General features: G+C 39.8%; 1 protein-coding gene across 1 annotated transcript in view; it reads right to left on the bottom strand.

Moving 5' to 3' along the window:
* Positions 1–19996, bottom strand: part of chd1 (chromodomain helicase DNA binding protein 1) — a 42063-nt gene extending 22067 nt beyond the window's left edge. The window contains exons 1-18 of the mRNA XM_046066372.1: positions 19605–19996; positions 18033–18151; positions 17234–17441; positions 16755–16868; positions 16422–16612; positions 15955–16229; positions 14271–14496; positions 11853–11953; positions 11564–11742; positions 11321–11445; positions 10869–11085; positions 10559–10648; positions 10237–10427; positions 5501–5689; positions 4456–4618; positions 1148–1300; positions 897–968; positions 652–801 (exon numbers count right to left, since the gene is read on the bottom strand). Coding sequence (XP_045922328.1) covers positions 652–801; positions 897–968; positions 1148–1300; positions 4456–4618; positions 5501–5689; positions 10237–10427; positions 10559–10648; positions 10869–11085; positions 11321–11445; positions 11564–11742; positions 11853–11953; positions 14271–14496; positions 15955–16229; positions 16422–16612; positions 16755–16868; positions 17234–17441; positions 18033–18085 — 2697 coding nt within the window. The 5' untranslated portion in view covers positions 18086–18151; positions 19605–19996. The remainder of the gene's footprint in view (positions 1–651; positions 802–896; positions 969–1147; positions 1301–4455; positions 4619–5500; positions 5690–10236; positions 10428–10558; positions 10649–10868; positions 11086–11320; positions 11446–11563; positions 11743–11852; positions 11954–14270; positions 14497–15954; positions 16230–16421; positions 16613–16754; positions 16869–17233; positions 17442–18032; positions 18152–19604) is intronic.
* Positions 19997–20833: the final 837 nt, after the last annotated feature.

Genomic DNA, 20833 nt, shown 5'->3' with positions numbered 1-20833 from the left:
TCCATACATCCCCAGTGGGCAGGACTAAGACGCAAGGAAAAGACGCAAGTGAGGGAAACATGGATGCAATTAAAAGACTTGAGAAGCACGCTGTGACTTCCTCATATCATCCAGCCTTAAATAATCCTATATTAACTCTAATAATCTAAATCTCTGAAACTGGACAATCCACCTTTTCATACTTCATACACATTTTGTTGCCAATACTTCCGTACTTTTACTCAAATTTAAATGTAGGACTTCATTATAAACTTTAACATTGCGGTATTGTTACTTTAAAGAATCTTTGTCCACAGCAGGATAATTGGTTGGCCTCATTGCCTTTTTCCTGTAATCTTGCCCAATCATTGATCTCCATCAGTAATTAGGTAATGCTACTGGTAACAACCAGTTTTCTCTGCTGCTCCGGGCGGAGCTGCAGTATTTGTTAATGCCAACACTTCCTGTTGCTGTTTCACAATTTCAGTGTTTCACTGGCCAACTATTCGAAGGCTTTTGCTATAACGCAGCTACTGTGTCCAGTAGCCACAGTCAACATCATTTTACTCACTGCCAACTCTATAGTGTGTTAATACAGGTGACAGTTTGCATACTGCAGCAAATTACAACAAACAAAGAATTGGCTCTAGGTTTATGAAAGCTGTTGCTTACTTGTCTTTTCTGTCCAATCCTGTGGGCTCTGGCCTGGGCCTGCAGATCATTCTGGGGGTTCCAGTCTGAGTCAAAGATGACTACTGTGTCAGCCGATGCCAGATTGATACCCAGACCACCCGCACGTGTTGATAACAGGAAGCAGAAATCCTGGGCACAAGTAGAGGTTCACTATATATTGCAGTCCTTGTTTATTCAAATTAGGTAAACACTGCATTTTACTGTATCCAAGGCATAGGTCTTACCTCTGAGCCCTCAGCATTAAAATGATCCAACGCCTGCTTCCTCATCTCCCCTTTAATGGAGCCATCTAATCTCTATACAAATATACAACATTTCAAATTAGAAAAAGTCTAACAAATATGTCGATGTCGATGGCATTTCATCTTTAGTTGTTAGCCGGAACAAAATTCTGTGAGTGCTTTTGTGGTGCATAACCTGTGTATGTATGTACAGTACCATGTCTAATGGTCGTATGAGGACAGTGTGTAGCTACCTGAAAGAGGAACTGTCGGCTCCTCAGATATTCAGCCAGGATATCCAGCATCCGTACCATCTGGGAGAAGATGAGAACTCTGTGGCCTCGCTCCTTCAAACGCACCAGTAGTTTGTCCAACAGAACAAGCTTCCCACTGCTGCGGATCAGTTGCTATAAGAGGAAAAGAGGGGCTAAAAGTTATTTGTCTATAGTAAAATCATGAAATTCATGTGAACTCAACTTTTTTTCATTTGGTATGCTGCCGGAAATTTAGCACATCCACTCAGTTCTCATACATTAATCTTGAGTTGAAATGAATATCAACATTCTTCTACCGCAGCACTACTACAAACCACTACCTGCAAATAAAACTGAAAGCTTGGCATGTCAAGTCATGAACTGAAACCTGACATTGCTACCAGGTAGAACAGCACATGGTGGTAGTGTTGTCACAACACCAAAATTATGACTTCGATATGATACCTGCCTAAATATCTCATTACCAATACTGACACTATACCACAGCAAAGATCTAAAACATTAGGTTAAGTAATGGAAGGTGAAAAGAGGAGCTGCAGCAATGTGCAGTATGTCGAAAATATGGTGTTTTTTGAAAATTAAACCATGTAAACATGTTCTGGTACAACCCCTAAATAAGATTTTGAACCTGAAAATGAGCAGAAAACCACCTCTTTAAAGAAAAGTCTCTTGGAGCCATACACCAAACCCAAGAGGAAGTCAGCTATATTACGCTGTTTACTGGCACCATACTCCATAATGAACTCCTCCTACAGATATGTTCAGATCAACTTGTGGGCAGTGCCATCCAAAGACCCTTGCAATGTTAAATTGCAAAGCTTTTTAGGATACATCAAACTACAGGTCTCTGGCGTGGTGTACAATTTTAATGTTTCACCAATAATAAATAGTAAATGGGCTGGGCGTGGTTAAATCTGCCCCAAACTGTACATGTTTGATAAAAGTCCCACCCTGAAGACCCCTACAAACTTGTTTAGTCATAGGTATGGCGCCACCTACTGGCAAAACATAATGACATGTTTTATACTATCATGTACTTGTCCTAGCAGGTTGATCTGATTCATCTCAAAAGTGTATCGGAAAAAGCTTAAGACCTTGATGATGCTATAATGTAACGCCGTGTCGTGGCATTGACTTTTGATCCTTTGCCATGAAATATTAAATAGTTGTAACTGGACTGTATGTGGTCAAATCTGCCCCAAACTTCATATGTTTCATAGGAGTCCTGCCCTGAAGATATCTACATGCCAATGTTCAGCCATAACGATAACTCTACCTACTAATCAACGACTGTACTTGACTCCCTTGCCACAAAGACAGAACTTGCACAACGGGAAAACAGATGCAGCAGACCCCAACTCGCAGGAAGTCGAACTACGCAACAGCTAGGGTGCGGCACACCTCGATGTATGGGAGGTGTTCGGGCCCTCTCATTGCTGCTTGCAGCTTCAATTATTATTTTAGGTATTATTATTAATAGTAGAAGTAGTATATTGGTATTTTTATAGTTTCAAATTACATTTATTGGCATGAATGTGTAACAACAATATCGCCAAAGCATCATACAAACTACTAAAAAAGGTTTTAAAGCGTGTGAGTGAGAAAAATTTTAAATAATAACCTCCATCTGGATCTAAAACATGCCGTCTATGACACAGTGACCCAGAGGAAACACTGAACGTATCTAATACTACACTGTCAACAACGAGGACCTGAAACTTTGAGATTTCACACCAGTGTTTCACATTTGAAAGAGGAGCTAGAGAACTTGGGACAAATTACACATTAAACACACTACTGTGACCCAGGAGTTTTTTTTTTGTGGTGTTGCAGTGTTATCAACAGTGATGTTGAAGAGCACCCTCTGGTGGGCAAACTATGCAACACTCATGACATGAGTGAAAGATCAGACTAACTTTTGTAATGGTCATAAATTGGCCATTATAAATGCAGATGCCGATTAATCTGCAATTAGCTCAAATCGGCCGATAATATCTGCGTAACGATAAGTCAGTCAGGCTCCAATTTTAAATGCGCCTTAGTTACCACCAGAGGTGGCAGTAAGTCACACATGTCCAAGTCACAAGCAAGTCTCAAGTCTTAACCTTCAAGTCTCAAGTCACTGTGATGAAAGTCAAGCAAGTCAAGTGTAGTCATTGTTGGGGTAGGAATTCAGTTTGTTTAAACAGTTTAACAGAGGTGGCAATTCAACTGTATGATCTGAGTGTTTCTGTTCTAACTATATTGAACTATACACTTTCAATTATTTAGTCTACTATTGGCTTCACTGATTATTGAAATTGGATAGAAAAATAGAGTAATAGAAACATGTGTCAGTAACGGTAAGCTTTTACCATTCCTGTAAAATTAGTTTTAAACGCCTATTCAAGGTATATCCAAAGTAAATTGAATGCAGTTCATGAACTATTTGGAGTAAATGTATGGTTTTGGGCTTCTCTGAACGATAACACTCTGAAGTGTCTAACCCAAAAGTCAGAATCACTAAATTGCTACTGGAATTGATTAATATAAGTTTAAAACACACTAAAAGGAATATATTTTTCGTTTCCATGCAGACAACAGCTGTGATTTATTAGCTGAAAAACACTGTGGGGCCACAGCATAAAGCCTTACCTAGTCCAATTTTAAATTTTATACCAATTCCATGAAAAATTATATTTTACATAGGTTTTCTAAGGGTATGTCTTAGTGTTTTGTTTTTGTTTTTTTCAAAAACAGCACCACACCTTGCAGCAATAGGCTGCTGCAGCATCACGCGGTAGATTGACGCCGATGTGTTTTTTTGCAGGTAGATCATGAACTTCCAACTTAAAGCTGGATATCGTTATTTTCAGAATTTTATTGGCTACACGAAGTGCCAGCACAATTGGTTGCAATTGGCTCAGCCAACCCACGAAATGATAAGGGCTGGCCCTTACTTATAGTTGGCTATGTAGGCTGTGAACATGTGAGCTCCTATTGGGTCAAATTAGCAGTCAGTGGAAAGGTCAGTGGCTAATTAGAGTACAAGATACTCCATTTGTTTACATCCAAATCGGAGTTATTACGGTTATAATGACATACTGCCACGTTTGCCGGCAAATATGAAATGATGCAGCAGCATCATCCCTGGGGATTTATTGATGGAATAATGTGTTTTGGACTAAATGTTTTTACTGGACTGGATTGTCTGGATCTTTGCAAAACTCCTAAATTAAAAAATATAAACTTTGTCAGGCCCAACAGAAACCCTGGTGCTGCAACACAATAGCATAAAATACACAGACCTGTAAGGCTTCAGCTCTGTTGACAAATTCGTTGTCTTCTGGGGGCTTGATAAGGTAACAGTGGTTACAACACTTCTTCAACTCCATCATGATGTTCAGGAAACCCGACGTGCTGCCTTTTGTACCTTTGCTCAGAGCCTTGTAGTTCCTGGTCAGGATCCATCTGATCACAAACAGAAAACACACACACGCACCTATTACTACAAACACCATTTCCAGAAAGGTTGGGATATTACCCAAAATGCAATAAAAATTAATAGTAATAATAGTTTTACTGACCAGTGTAATTGTATTTTGTAAATAAAAACCAAGTTAGAATTTCATGCCATGACATCAAGAACACCGTGCCAAAGATGAAGAAGACCATCCAGATTGTTATCAGTGAAAGGTGCAAAAGCCAGCCTCTGTGATGGTATGGGTGTGCATCAGTGCTTTTGTCAGTTAAATAAAAGGTTCCAATAAATTAACATATCACAGATTTTTGTTTTTAATGCATTTTGGAAAATATAACTTTTCTGGAAATGGGGCTTGTACACTATTCCATAAGTTTAGCTAAAATGTCTAGCAGCAAAATTACATTAGAAATGTCCGTTTCCATAATTACTGTAAAATGCTTCTTTTCTGTATAAGACTAGCATGAGATGACCCCATATTAACTGACTGACTGATGCAGGGCCCTTTCAAAGAATTTTGAGTATAATGCCCGAGAACGAAAAAGAGCTTTTAGCCATCTCTCTTCATTCATCAGATTATTGGTCCCTGTCAAATAAACATGTAAATAAATAAAATGGGGGAAATAAGCCTCAGGATAATTCATTTCAATAAGGCCTGCATTGGTGCCGTGAAAGTTGCAGCGGGACAGGTATTTTGCTAGTGCGCTATCATTCTGAATACATCCTTAACCCTTAATTTGGACTGAAAAATAAGATGTGCATGTCTTCTTAACAAAAATGGTCATGCATCAAAGTTTTCTACACATTACTGCTGAAGGTGTATAATGATAAGAAATCAAATATCTACACATTTCTTTCTATTTAGCTCTTACTTGTAATACTGTTTTTGGATAGCACTCATCTCAACTCTGAGAATCTGCTCCACTTTGGCAGGAAGAGATTTCTCCACATCCTTCTTGACTCGGCGCAGTAGAAAAGGTTCCAGCTCTTTGTGCAGACTGGTGTAGCCCGAATCCCTGCCCTTACCATGCTCTTCCTCAAACAACTCCCAAGAGTGAAACCTTGAGAAACAAGACATACATCAGTGGGAGCGTAGCGATAAAGTCAACTCAGGACAAAATTCCTAGTTGGTTAGAATATTAGAATATCATGATATATTGTTACAACCAAAAATATATCTATATCTGGATATTTTTATTTTATTTTTTACTGTGTTTGTGTGTGAAAAAAGGCTTTAACATTTAGGGAAGACCTGCCGATTTATTGGTCATCCGATATTGTTCTATTGCAGATATAGCAGTGTGGTGGTTTGAGTCTGTTGAGTGCTACACAAACATTTTTGTAACTAATCTGTATTGGAAAACTCTCCTTATTAGGATCTCCATTAGTATTTACTTTTCTGACTGGGGTCCATATAGAGCTGTGCGACATTATGATATATCATTTGATAATAGAAAACTGTCAATCATGTCCTTCGTTGTGTCTCAAATTCCACACTTTACTGTAATATTTCCGCAAAGGGATGCCGTTTTTCACTGAGGTGAAGTTAGTTTTAAGTTGGAATTTTAACAGACATCTGTCGAATATCCAATGTAAAACTAACATCCAGTTTAAAACGTTCTTCCACACTTGCTGGTGTTGCAAGGAAGAAATTTTCATTCAGAATAAACAAACAGAGAGAGAGAAGTTTACTCAGAAACAGGACTGCAACTAATAATCATTTTCGTAGTAAATTAAATCCGTTACTTATTTAATCAATAAGTCATAATTATTTTTGTCACCCCCTAACCCTAACCAAACATTTTAACTAATTAAATATATTTTAAGTGAATTACAGATCTCCAACACGCAGCCTAACTAGCTAACGTTACCATTAAGCAAACGAGGTTTACTATTCAGAATGAACACTAGTATCAACACCAGGGGGAAAACAGGGAAGAAGACAAGACAGCGTAGGCTACTCCTATAATCCACTGATTTACTATTGCATTTAACGTATTTGCTAATGCAACTAAAAGAGTGTTCTCTTAGCCAGAACCTTCCATGAGACCTCAAAACCAAGAAAGCAAATAACTATGGAGAAGCTGCTCCAAGATAACAGCCAGGCTTTATCACCAAAACAATAAGCTCACACACTGATTTATTGCCAAGTAGGTTATAACTTTAAAACTTATCATTTTTAATGAAGAATTTTGCTTTTTAACTATATAAATAAAAGCAAATTAAATGCAAGTACTTTAACCACAACTGTACACTAACAATGTAATCTCTATTTAGAGTAATAAAGCAACAGCCCCCTTTCATAATACTTCTGTAGTTTATTTTTCCAAAGTACTTATAAGCTAAGGATGTTCTGTAGGCTACATTACGAGCCGGATGTTTCTTGATTTACTTTAAAATGTTAAACCATTACTCAGATTGTAACGACGGTACGAACATTAAAACTATCTTACAGTTGTGGCCTTTCCTCTGTTGCTCTGTTGTTGCTGTTGCAGTGGTCTGAGTAACTAGGACCAGAGGGTAGTGGCCGCGACTGGCTGGCGGGCTGGCACCGCTAACCTTGCGGGCGCTTGTGGAGCTTCTCAACCCCAAAAACATTTGAGCACATTTTCGCCATCAACTTTCGTAAAACTGCCAATATTCAAATTCTACACAGTTGATTTCTCTCATCAGAACTTCTCAAAAGTGTATTTAGTAGGGGTGTGACGAGACACTTAACCCACGAGACGAGATTCGAGACTGGTTTCACGAGATCGAGACGAGATTTTAACACCATTTTTAAGAAATCTTTAATGCTTAATTATATGACACACAAAATTCCGGTGGCAGGTGACGACTAAAAATCTATAGCCTAACTATAACAGAATATAAGTCAGTGCAGCTCTCAGTCACAGTTTCTGGGAGGAACATTCACTTTTCACATGGCTTTTTTGTTACCTGGGAAAGTAAATAATATATTTTTCATTCAATTATGTGTTTTTTCCATGTTTTTAATAACAATACAATAAAAAAAATTTTAACAAAATTCAGAGCAAATAGCAAACATCTTTTTAGATGGGGGGTGGTAAAGGACCCGGGTAATGAATAGGGGGGCGCTGGCCCAAAAAAGGTTGAGAACCACTGATATAAGGGAAATACTGGCTGGGCAGATGCAAACATTTAAAAAATCATTCAGAAAATACCTTTTGAATTGAAGGTTTAGTTGGTCTTCTTATGTTATTCAAATCCAATAACTGCACACTGTGCCACTGGCCATGTTGGAAAGCAGCATGTATGGTCCTGCACAAAGCTGCACAAATACTTTCACTTTCCATTAATGGCATATTAAAGCCCATTTAGTCTCTGCAGAACAAATAGGGCTATGCACTGAATAAAAATCTATGTCAGATGTTCACTAGATTGATTCTGACAGCCTAAATTAGCAGAGGCCTCTTCTTTGGAAAGAAGTTATTTACTGTCTCTAATTCACCACCCAAAGCTGGGTGGTGATCCTGCAGGTGCAGCATCAAGTTTAATGTAGTTATTCGCTCCTTTAGCACCAACCTTTTAACAACAAGTTTTTGAACAGGTGATCAGTCACCTCTTAAACAACGCCCTGGTCACCAAAAATTCTCCCACACTGCCAAATTCAGCCATTTCTTTAGTGGAAATAAAGCTTCAGTTTGGTCCCTCTGCCATACTTAAGAGAGTGTGCAGTAGTAGCCTCCTCCAGCCATTGAAAATTAAACCATGTAAACCTATTCTGGTACAATCCCCAAATACAAATATCAACCTGAAAATGAGCATATGATCACTTTAAAATATAATCTGGTAGAAATTATTGAAAGATAGATGTGTTTATTTTTGTGCTGTTTGCTTAATGGACACAAGTGAGAGAAATATTTTTTGTAGGCTATAGGTGTGCGAGTACTTACTTTCATTGTAGTTTATGTTCTAGTTAGGTAAACGTGTGTGACTTTTTTTGATACTTTTGATATGATTGATGCTTGAATATAAAGATAATCATATGAACGTTTGAGCAAACTGTATCTCTCATTTTTAAATGTTTAGGCCAACTGTTTTTTGTCTAGACTTGTACATTTTTGTACTATGATTTGTAGGCTATTTTTCAGGAGTTTGAGGCCACCTTGAAATCTTTGTTCAGATAGGCTACTTCAATAGTAAGTCCCAAATGTTGTATTTTGTAATGTGGATAACTTTCTTCCCAGATGAAATTTTAAATTATTATAAATTATTAAAGTATAAAAGATGCCGAGACAGATACACAAATGACACAGCATTCCGATTGGCGATTGGATCGGCTATCGACGATTTAAGGGATGATCAGCGCACATATACTAGGACTGAACGATTTTGGAAAATAATCTGTATTTCCTGTATTATTCAAAACAGACAAGCAATAAATCAGTGTGTAGTATGACCAACACAATATTAGATAGATTAAACACACACTGTTCTTTCTTTCTTATGTTATGATGAAATTAGGTGATGCATGAATTATTATGCGCAATGGTAGAGAAGTGGCATCAAATTATAATAATTTCAGAGAAAGATGATTTGAGTTAAATATTATCATATAATATCAGGTAGGTCTACCTACAGACAGAAGAAACACACAGTTCACCAAAGTGTGTTACACAGTAAGCGAATCAAAGAGTCCATATCAACAAAAACTTCTTTTCTGTATCCCAGCAAGCAAACAAAAAAAAAAATACTCAGTTTGAGGTTCAATACAAAAGTTGGCAAATAATAATAAAATAATAATAATAAAACCAAGTAACGCCTCTCTAATCTAATAGACCAGCTTAGTAATTCTCAGACAACACCGGAGTCCTGCCCACCCATACCACCCTCCCCCGCAGCCGCCCGATGCTGCTGGTAAGCAGCGCTCTGGCTTCAACAGATCAGTTTGTTTTGAAACACCACTTCACCGTTGCTTTACTCTCGCATGTCATGTGACCACAGTGTAATCGCAGCCTTTACCATTAAATAGGCGTAAAATCATAATTCATTGCGGAGCTGGCACAGAGATTCACTCAGCACCTCCGGCCCATGTGTTTATAGAAAAACTAAATCATTCAAGTTAACTAAGAAGTTAGTCCATCTGTTTTCTTAAAGAGATGGTATTATGCTTTTTGGGTTTTTCCCCTCTCCTTTATTGAGTTATGTAACAGGTTTGCAAAGTGAAAAAGCCCAAAGTCCAGCCCAAAGGGAGTTCCCATCTCCCACAGAAAGCAGCTCGTTTGCAGTCCAGCCGTTTCCCTTTCATTCCAGTGACGTCACAGGGATGAAAGCAAAATACGCGTTATATAACTGTGAACTTAAACAGCACAGTGTAGTTCCTGTATTAAACCAAAGCATTTATCAGTAATACAGTTAAAATGTGAAAAATTGTGGTCTATTTAAGGTGTGCGCTCCAAAATTGTCTGCCTGCAGTGCTAAAAGTTTCTGTTAGGGGCTACAGTGCTCCTAGTAAAAAAAAGTTAGTCTGAAGCCCTGACACCTGACAGTGGTATCAAAGAGTACTGAACATACTCTGAGCACACTTTTACATCACTACAGCAAGGAGAGAAGTTACTGGTTAAGCTTAAAAATTGACATGTCCTACTTCTCGGGCATAATGAAGTGCAGCAGGGACCAGAGCTCTTTCAGGGAGTTCTGCAGTGGCGTTCCTGTGATCAGAAGCCTGTGATTGGACTTGAAATCCATCATGGTCTTGTAGAGGAGGGAGTCATCATTCTTCAGTCGGTGTGCTTCATCCACACCAATGAAGGCCCAGTTGACACTGCCCAAAAATGACTGGAGACACATTTGTTACAAGTTTTAAACACCATACAGCACCATGTATTGTGTCATACATAAAGGAGATTAAGTGACAAACAACAGCAAGACCACGATCCATGATACAGTGAAGTAGCTGCTGAGCTAACCTTGTCTTTGAGAAGAATCTCATATGTTGTGAGGAGGATGTTCAATTTCAGTCTCTTGCTATGGACATGCATCCACTCATGTGTCCTGATCTATTAAAAGAAAACACAGAAGGGAAAATAAACGGTGACAGTCATTAACAAACTGAAGGCTTTGCTGCTTACATCCATACATCTTAACTCTCATTACAAGAAAATGGGAATATAAAATTGTAACAGCTGAATATGCGATATCCTTCCTCAGACATGATCTGGTCGACCGCCATTCCCCCTACTGTGTGTTTGTCTGTAACAGGTATTTGAACCAGCATACCATATTCCTGCTGCTGATGTCTCCCAGGTAGACCACAACATTCATCTGAGGGGCCCAGAGCTGGATTTCTCTCTGCCAGGAGGTTAGTGTAGAAAGAGGCACAACCAGCAAGAATGGCCCATATAGTTGGTGCTCATTAAATAGGTAATTGAGGAAGGAGATTGTCTGGATGGTCTTCCCTAAACCCATTTCATCAGCAAGGATGCAACTGTTGCCTCTGTGAATGACAAGCAGAAGAGAGCAACAGTAAAAGGTCAGACTGGGCCAACTACACAGTGCTGAGTGATGAAGCAGCCAGCATTTGATTGTGGACTATATCACATTTTACTGTTAGGTGCCACTGCAGCTTTGTGGGGATCCAAGGAAACCCTGATAGCTATGGTACTTTTTCTCCCATGATTACAGAATGTACTTTAGGACAATGCAACGTTTAAGTATTGATTGAGTCATACTTGCACCAGGAGTGAGCCATCCAGTTCAAACTGTCCAACTGGTAGTCTCTGAGCTCCAGTCCATCACCTCCTATGTAAGCTGGCTGCTTCTTCATGGGCATAAACCTGGGTCTTTGTTTCAGCACCTATAGGAAAGAATAGCTTATTTTAAACTGGAAACGGACACAGAAGATCTTATCTTCCACTCTACCAACACATTACCAACATATTGCCACTGCCAGTATAGACTTGGGAGTGACTTACCTTGCAGTCTCTGGATGGAATGGTCTTTGACTGGTTTCTGCTCATGTAGTCATCAATGCATTTCTGGAACTTTTTGGCGATCAGAGCACCATCTTCCCAGCTACACTCGGAGTATGGTAAGCCCTGCCATTTACACAAGTAGTCCGGGTAACCAGCTGCTGACTTCTGGTTTGAATGTCCTGATCAAAAGGAATTCAGAGACCTATTTAATTACTCAAATCCAGTGGCATCAAATATATTCACAGTAAGATGTTTCACACAAATGATTCTAGAAGAACCTATGATGCACCTATGATTCGCTCTACAAGCTGGTACTGAGAGTGCAGGTCATCCATCAATTCTTCCTGACAGTTGAAATACTCTATATCCTCTGGTGAAGCCGCCTTTAACCTGGGGAGAAGAAAAAAGCATTATAAAGTAAACAATAACTTGTATTCAATTTCTGGGCCCTTTGCGGAATTTCTTTACATCTCTCTCCCTTATTTCCAACTTCTCTCTATGTCCTATCGAAATAAAGGTTAATAGAGATTAGGAACCGACAGCGCTGCAGCAAAAGATTTACAATTATTAACTTAGTAGCAATAAAGTCACGTGAAGCTGTGTCACAATCAGCGTTTAAATAGTCTGGATGTCACTGACTTAGTGTTGTTTGGAGTGCACCAGGGAGAGCAGAGGGACTGAATCTCTGCTGGCCGACAGACAGCTGCTGATCTACGGGGAGCTGTGGAGGAGAGAGCAGGGGCAGCGCTGCAGCTTTTGGACAAATAAACACCTGTAGTCGGACTGGATTATGCTCTGACAATTGCACGGTTTACCGGTGGGAGGAGCTCAGAGTGAATTACTTTTATTAAATTTACTTTTTCCTTTAATCTTTTTGGATTAAAACAATTCATCTTCACTTGAGGATTAAATTTGCGTTTGGTCTGAATGCACAGTCAGATCATTTCTTTTAAGGGTGCTCCAATCGATCGATCACCGATCGTAATCGGCCGATAATGGCTTTAACTAGTTTGATTGGTGGTCTCTAAAAAGGCCGATCAGAAAAGCCTATCAGATGATGCAATACTTGCCGGACAAATTTTCAACGGCAGGTAAAATGGTTTCACTACGCGGTCTGAGCGGTTTTCAAAGCTAGCTAGCATCAAAGTCAAGGAGGCAATTAATGCGCCCAGTTAAATCATTTACAAAGAGTTGAGCAGCAATCAGACAAGCGGAGCAAAAAGCAGGAGCGATCATGTGAAACTGCCGCGGTCCTGCTCATCTCACACACACACGCCCGCCACCAGAGTTTATTTGTCTTGACACTCATCAGTGCATCAGGCAGAGAGAAAGACTGATCCTTCAGTGTGAGTTTCAACAACAGAGACTTTTTGCTACGTTTCCGCCTCCTGTCCAGAAAACGGCGAATCCGTTGGCAAAAAACGAAGGACTTTATAAACACACTCACAGACATTCACTATTGGCTATGTGATTCGGTTTTATCAGTCATGAAAAGCAAAAACACAATGCTACCGGCAAAGTTGTAGTTTCAGTATTTTTATCAAAATATTTTATGTATTTATGTAAAATATTCATGTCAACCCTCCCGTTTTCCCCTAGATTCTCCGGTATTGCTCCATTCTCACCCGGTCTCCTTCTGTTAAATGTTTCCCCCGTAAATCTCATAATAAAATCAAATAAAAACCTGCTGGCCGTATATAAAATGTTTGCTACTCTCTCCTCTGGTAAAGCCGGTAGCAGTAGGCCTATGTAAAAGATGCAGACTGTGCTTCTTGCACAAGGATTTAATAAATGGAAACAACCCACTGAAATATTAGGCCTATACTAGTGGTGAACCATATGTAATTATAATTAATATAGTAACTATAAGCAATATTAACAATTAGGGGTGAAACGGTATGAAAATTTCATATCACGATTATTGTGACCAAAATTATCACGGTTATCAGTATTATCAGGGGATTGTAAAAATGTGTTCTGATACACACAATGAAACCATTTCAACAAGTTTTATATTGAAAAATACAATTGCCATTTTGTTTGCATAAAAATAAAACAGAAAATACCTTTTGTAAACATGTAAAAATCATCAAGTGTGCATTATCAAGATTTTATAGTTAATACAATGACACTACATCACATTCACCCATTCACACACATTCGAGCCTAAGTGCTCGAACGGAAAAAAACATCTATACATATTCATCCATCAGGGGCAATTCAGGGTTCACTTTCTAGTCCAAGGACATTTCGACATGCAGCCTGGAGAAGCCGGGGATTGAAAACCTGATTTCCTGGAAACTTTCTCTAACTCCTGAGCCACAGCCGCCCCCAGAACAGTAAGATAGGACAAAGTTAGAGATGGTGACATTTGGGCTGTCGAGTTATTTATTTTGTGTGTGTACGCTTTCAGATAGAAATAGGCCGAATTATGGGTTTGGCCTGGGTAAGGTCATTGCATTGACCAGGAAGAATGACTGGCCACTAGAGCAGCAACAATTAATCGATTGGTTCTCAACTATTAAATAATTTGCCAACTATTTTGATTATTTTCAAGGAAAAAAAATTCTTAAATCTGAATATTTTCTGGTTTCTTTCCTCATCTATGACAGTAAACTGAATATCTGAGCTCAGTGGTCAGTAGAAGACTGGACAGATTTTAGTGTGTAAGACTGCAAAGACCTTTAATAAAGCAAGAAGCTCTCACCATTTCTTTTTCTCCTGTTCCTTTTTCTTGAAATTATCCAGTTTCTTCATGCCCTTGACGTTCTGCAACTTGAGTGTCTCCTCTGTTTCCCAAGTGTTGTGAATATGGGCCCAGTTCTTCCACTTTATCAAATATTGACTTTCACCAGCCTCTTTGTTGGGACTGAAGTTGGCATTGGGGTCTCCGTCTGCTTCCACAGCATATACAGTGGTTGCACTTCCTGTTGCTGTTGGGGGGAAAAAATTAAGAAACACTGTGGTACATATTTCTATTTATTTTCTATTCATCCAGCCAGTCAAAAAGATTTTTTGTCCTTAAAGTTACCAGTACACCGAAGTTCTAAGCAGTCTCCCTGTTATCTTCTGACATTCCCCAAATAAATGGTCTAATTCCCTCATTTTCCCTTCCTACAGTTTGATACAGATAAAAAGCCAAACCTGACTAAATTCTATCGCGGCAGTTAAATCAGCCGGGTTTTTCCTGCATAGAAAATTACAAGGTGACCACCTCAGTCAAATTCGGTCCCGTCTCTAGCGCTCGACAAAACTAAACACTGTTCTAAAGAGCGTTGCACTTTGTGGATTTCTGTCATTTGTAACTGCAGTTACATTACAATTATATTACGCAGACGTGGTTACGCTGTGTCATAATCAGCACAGTGCACCAGTAAAGACGCTGCTGAAACTTCCAGAAAAGGAAGAAAACAGCCATCTGATTGGCTGGACCGCAGCGCCACAGTGTAGCACACAGTGTTTCTGCTGGTAACATCTTTGACACACAGCAAACATAATCACTAACAACTGCTTTTCCATGTTTTAATATAGTTTTATATTACCAGCAGGCATTTAAAATGCTGCTGCAAATGGCAGTGGGCTTTTGCGAATGCTGCTCTGTGCACCACATATTTGACTGCATGCCGTTCTGTACAGCGACTACAAAGCCAAAAGGTGTTTACACTGCTGAATGGGGAAAAAAATTGGACATTTAATTCTATAATCAACTTTTCCCCCCAAAAGTTGATTATAAAAGTGAGTATGTCAAATAAAGATGCTTTAAAAACAGGATGTTTACAAAGAATTCAGTATCTCAGTGTTTGTCGTCATGTTCTCAATCTCAAACATAGATTAACCATGTCATGTGACATGCTTCAGTAACAACAGAAGCATGTAGGGACACTACAGAAAATTGTAGATTAACATTTAATATCCAGGAATTCACATCAGTTACACTGCTAGAGGACCCCGGCGAACTATACATGAACACAAGAGCTGATGTTACTGTGTAAATTTACACATTAGCTTTTATCTTGTATTTGTTTTAATGTAGAACAGGGCACCTGTTAAAACTGTTGGTATTTTAAACCTGGGCCGTATTTTCAATCATTTTGTTGTTGAAATGACTTGTAAGTACAAAAAGTTTTAGAATCTACAGAAGACGGCTTTAGCCGTGAACTGACTACAGTGGATGCACCCTATTCCTTCAGGGCAAATGCACCCGTCAAAATGACATCTCTTGAAAAACATTTCTTTAAACATACAATTACGTATATACATATAGTATGTTGTTTGTAAAGAGTGCTTCCTTGAGCCAGTTCAAGCCACGGTACAAATGCACGTGTGTACATGATCAAGAGGCAGGAAAACTCCGATCAGAGTGGAGGATATCAATCTTAACACTGTGTTACCTCTTTTTCTTCCTATTCTGCTGTCCATCACTCTCTCCAGTGTTTCAAACTCGTCTTCTTCCGGCTGCGGGACATCTTCACCCACAACTTCCACCAGGTCATCTGAGTCTGTCTTCAATTCCTCGTCCTCCTTGTAGCTTATGTTGACTGTGGCCTGCCGCCGTGGACCTGCAGACGCCACCTTCTTGTAGTCATCATCCTCATACTCAGAAGAAGAACACTTCTGGGCTTTCTTCCTCTGGGTGCTGCTTTTCTTCCCATTCCGAAAATTCATCCTTGACATCCATGACAAGAGGTGAAGAAGTAATGTATGTGCCGAGTTTATCTCAAGCCAGTTTTTGTATTCCTTTTAAGGGCATAGGTCTTATGACCAATACCTAAATGGCTGAGGTGAGTGACCATAACAGTTAGAGAAATAGTAATGTAACTCTGTGTACTCAGGCATTAATGGGTAACTGCCCACTTACTTGGTTGGAGGCTTTCTGCTTTTGATTTTGTGACTGGGCTCATAGTCTGATGCCGTTTCATCACTGTTGTCATCTGCTGATGAGTCTGATCTCGAACCACTCCCAGATCCAGAACCCGATCCAGAGGAGCCTGAATTTCTTCTTCTCTTGGATCCACTTGATGAGTCAGATTCATCGCTATTTGACGAGTCCTTAAAAAGGTTATCAAAGACATGTTCATGAATAATCATATTGTGCACCTCCAAAAACATCCTATGTAAGTACACTAATGACATCCCCAAATGGTGTTGATTAGTTCCTAGTAGTCCTTGTATTGATTGGTTTGAAACAAACCTCATCAGATCCACTATTTGAGGAGCTTTGTCGCTGCTGCTGTTGTTGCTGCTGCTGTTTCCTAAGCATAGCAGATCTTTGCACTGCTAGGATACTTGGGTTGGACTTCCAGAACTGCAATCAATGAGTGTAACTTAAGTTTAGACAAAAATATGTTAACAAGTTAAAAAGCTTTCATGTGACGAGCCAACCATCGTGTTAACCCCTCCCCACCAGAAAAGGACAACTTGCAGTGCTCTGAAATGTGTTAAACTAGGTCAAAGGTCATACCATCTGAACTCTGACTTAAGGAAACTACACTGAGTCAGTTTTGACAAATAGTTTCACACAGTGAAAAGCATTTTCATGCTGATTATATGAAAGCAGCATTACAGGTAACACATAATGATGAAATGTTGTCTTGTCAGAATATTTTTGTTTTCTCCGCATGTCCTATTGGTTGAACAAATGTGGGCCCATCTTTGATGACATGTCTTTACCTCAGCTCCATCAATGTTTGACTTATTTGGCAGCTCCATCTTCTCCTTGAATTTCTCTGTGTCAGATTCTGACTGGCTGCCAGAGTCTGAGCCACTACCTGAGTCACTGCTCCCTGATTGGCTGCTGCTGCTGGAGGAGCTGGAACTAGAGCCCGAGTCGGACCCTGATGCTGAGCCCGATCCAGAACCGGATTCATCATCGGAATTACTGTCACATGTAAAGAGAAATCTGTCTTTATTAACAGGTTTTGTACCACAGTCCTTTAAAGAACAGAATAATTGGTATTTAGTATAAGCCATTTTCTCAGTCACACAAACGTCAAGTTACCATGACTGCAGCGGTACAGAAATTACTTTTAACATGGAGGTGATGAAGAAACATTTAGAAAATCAATTTTACGCGACCACTACTAACAGAAACACATTCCTCGTGTTGATAATCCTGATATATCAGGTTTGTGTTGGGACAAAAATCAAATATGGTCCCGTCTTGCTGCTGCAGTCTTGAAAAGTGCTCTGGGATGCTTTTCGCAAGTGTTCATGCCGTTTCAAGTGTTCGTGCAGTTGAACTCGAACTTATAGAGCTTACAAAGCACCACATTGTTGGTTCTCGGTCTAAAATACTCCCAAACTTTAGGTGAAGGTTTTCAGCTGGAGCTTTTTCTCCAGAAGAATCCCAGCTTAGACTGGGCGCAGAACTTCATTACAATGCACTTAATGCAAATTGATGTATTACCATAATCAATTACGTCCATGAACCACCCCAGCCCTATTTGTGAAAGATAATTTGATGATTTACCTTGACTCTCCACTGCTATTGCTTACACTTTCATCCTCACTGCGTCCAGCCATGTTGAAGTCCAAATGTATAGACTTCTTCCTGACAACTTGTAGTATGTTATGTTCCACGTGGACAACCTTTAAGGGAAGATACACATTAACATTAGAAATATCGTCTGGGAAATGCCAGGACTGTCTTAGTCAAAACTGGCTCATTTCAATAAAATTGTGTTTTCATAACAGTATACACGAAGAGGGTCTTTTCAGCCCAACATGGCAAAATAACACAATGCAGGTACAAATCTGTATGCTTACAAAGCAAAATGCCCTTGCAGCTGCCCTGACTGACTATAACGTTAACCCTGCATCAAAGTTCAACCATTCAGTTGTCCTTGTGTAGCTGTCAATACACTTTTTCAACGAGTCTTTTCATCTCTAATGTTAACGTTTCTAAAGAAATGTATGTTCTGCATTGTAGTTACTTAAAGAGATTAACGATCTCCGTAAAAACACAAACACATTTTAACGAATACCAGACGTTAAAACCACAACAGACTGGCTGTGCGGATGGCTGTAGCTACATATAACATAACGCTAGCTGTATTTGTTCCCACACCGGAGAGGCCTATCAGGCCCGCGTAGCAGCAGCGTGTTTTCACATCCACACAAAGCACCGCGGATACTCAAGAATAACTAACTACTTTAACTTTAGCCGATGCTGGAAAACGACTTCTAGCAAACGGTCTTATGCCAAAAGTGGTCATTCTATTACCATATATTCTTAGTGTGGCTACAGCTTAGCTTCTATCCAACTAGCTAATACCGCTAATAAGCTATTGGCGGGGCAAGTTAGCAGCAATGTATGCACACTGCCAACGCGCCAGCCAGTATTTTGTCTCAAAATCCAAACGGAGAATATCCCGCAACAATCGGCATTCCTGTATTACTTTATTGCTAACTTACAGGATAATGACTGTCCCTAATGTCTAACCAATTACTGTTTGCTTGCTCTTGTATGATACTAGATTATGTTCTGGGCTAGAAAAACATAACACCTGTAAAACTATAAAAGCAACAGTTAACTTAGCGTTTTAATTTCACAACGTGTGCCGCAACAGTGTGGGTCAGATATTGAATGTCGAGGCACTTTTTTATTTAACGTCAACGTGGGTTCAGTATGAGAGGGATGCTCCACCGTCTGAGCTTGTCAAGGAAAGTAGCGTTAGCTAACTTAACGTTATGAAGCACGAGGCTAGCACGGAAGCTAAAAAAATGACAAAACTTTGCGCTAGTTCATCTTAGCAGGGGATCGCTGGAATGTTTAGTTTCCGGTTATTGCCGATATTCAGCGTTTACAAGTCAATTACATTTAACTATGCAAATGTATGGTCAAGCAGTGGATCACACCAGACTGTGAAAGGTATTTAGTATTCATTGTTAAACCCACAAACACAAATTAGCTAACCTAACTTCACCCTCTTCCATCTTGTTTTCATTCGCCGCTCACTTCTCGCGGCTTTTACCACATCAACATGCAACGTTAGCTTACTTTCTCGCTAAACTAAGTATCTCCACGCTGCATGTTACCTACCGTTATATTGTCACCCGGTGAAACTCCAATGAAATACTTTTCTAAATCCGCCTTTCCACTTTAGAGGGCCGTTCTTCTTTTATTTATCTAGCGCGCTAGCAGCCACTGATAGCTAACGCTTGCGTTACCTTTACGCTAACGTTAGCTAGCTAACTCCCAGTTAGGGAGAGCAGCCCCGTACGATTCACTTAGATAAAGCTGCTTCAATGTTGCGTTTCTTCTCCCTCCAATAATCAAGTATGTCCCCTTTCCCGTTTTAGATGTAAGCAAAGTACAGTGGTCGTCGGTCAACTGCGATTGTAGAAAGTTGGCATTTCAATCCAGGGTCTTCCGACAACCGGCCTCCGCCATGACGCCGTAGGGTTCACTTCTCTAGGAAACCCCGGACAGTGACGTAACGACTGTGCTCCTCTATACTGCAACAGCAGCAAACATCTGGCAGCGGGTATTTTTAGACAAGAAATACTTCTTCACAGCAAACGGTTCCGGGAGTCCCGAAACGGTGAATTTGTTAAAATGTTGACTCTATGGCACGTGTATCTGAAGGAGCTCAAACACAATGTACTGAAGTAAGATCAAAGCATTTAAAGAAGAATAGTTAAGTGTCAGGTCACAGTGAGTGGGAAACCCAGAATGAATTAACATAAATGAAAAGGTAAACAAGAGTGAATAATAAAAAGTAAGCATTGAGGTGGGAAAACATTTTAGTGACTAAGCTGAGTGAAGCTCACAAAGGCTATACATAAAAACATATGCAAGGTTTTTCAGCTAAAGAATGTTGTTGGAAAATGCAGCTATGTCGTCCAACAAGGCACTGAAGATGCAGAGTTCGAATTAAAGTAGAGTTCGAATTAAAAGTAATATTCCCGCAGAGTGATTAAGAGTTCCTTTAGAAATCTCTTTGAAAGACCTCAGGAAAGAACAGCAGGGACTGGCTCAAATAGTGGCATTGGCAGCTACCAGTGGCATTCCCGGTGGCAGCTTGAGATGCCGCGGCACCTGCCGCTGTTTATTATGGTATTTCCGGTGGCAGCTTGAGATGCCACAGATTTTTCCTGAGATGCCACGGCACCTTTCGCCGTTTATGTGTATTTCCGGTGCCAATCTAAAATGCCACAGATTTCCCTGAGGTGCCTGCCATTGTTTGTGTGGTAGTTCTTGTTGTAATCTAACTGTTATGATGCCACGGGACCTGCCGCTGTTTGTGTACGTTAGGTTGCCACTAATTT

This window comes from Micropterus dolomieu, linkage group LG13 (genome assembly GCF_021292245.1).
Source record: "Micropterus dolomieu isolate WLL.071019.BEF.003 ecotype Adirondacks linkage group LG13, ASM2129224v1, whole genome shotgun sequence".
In the NCBI taxonomy this organism is placed as follows: Eukaryota; Metazoa; Chordata; class Actinopteri; order Centrarchiformes; family Centrarchidae; genus Micropterus; species Micropterus dolomieu.
The sequence above is the reverse complement of the archived record's forward strand: the minus strand, read 5'-3'. Positions and strand labels throughout refer to the sequence as shown.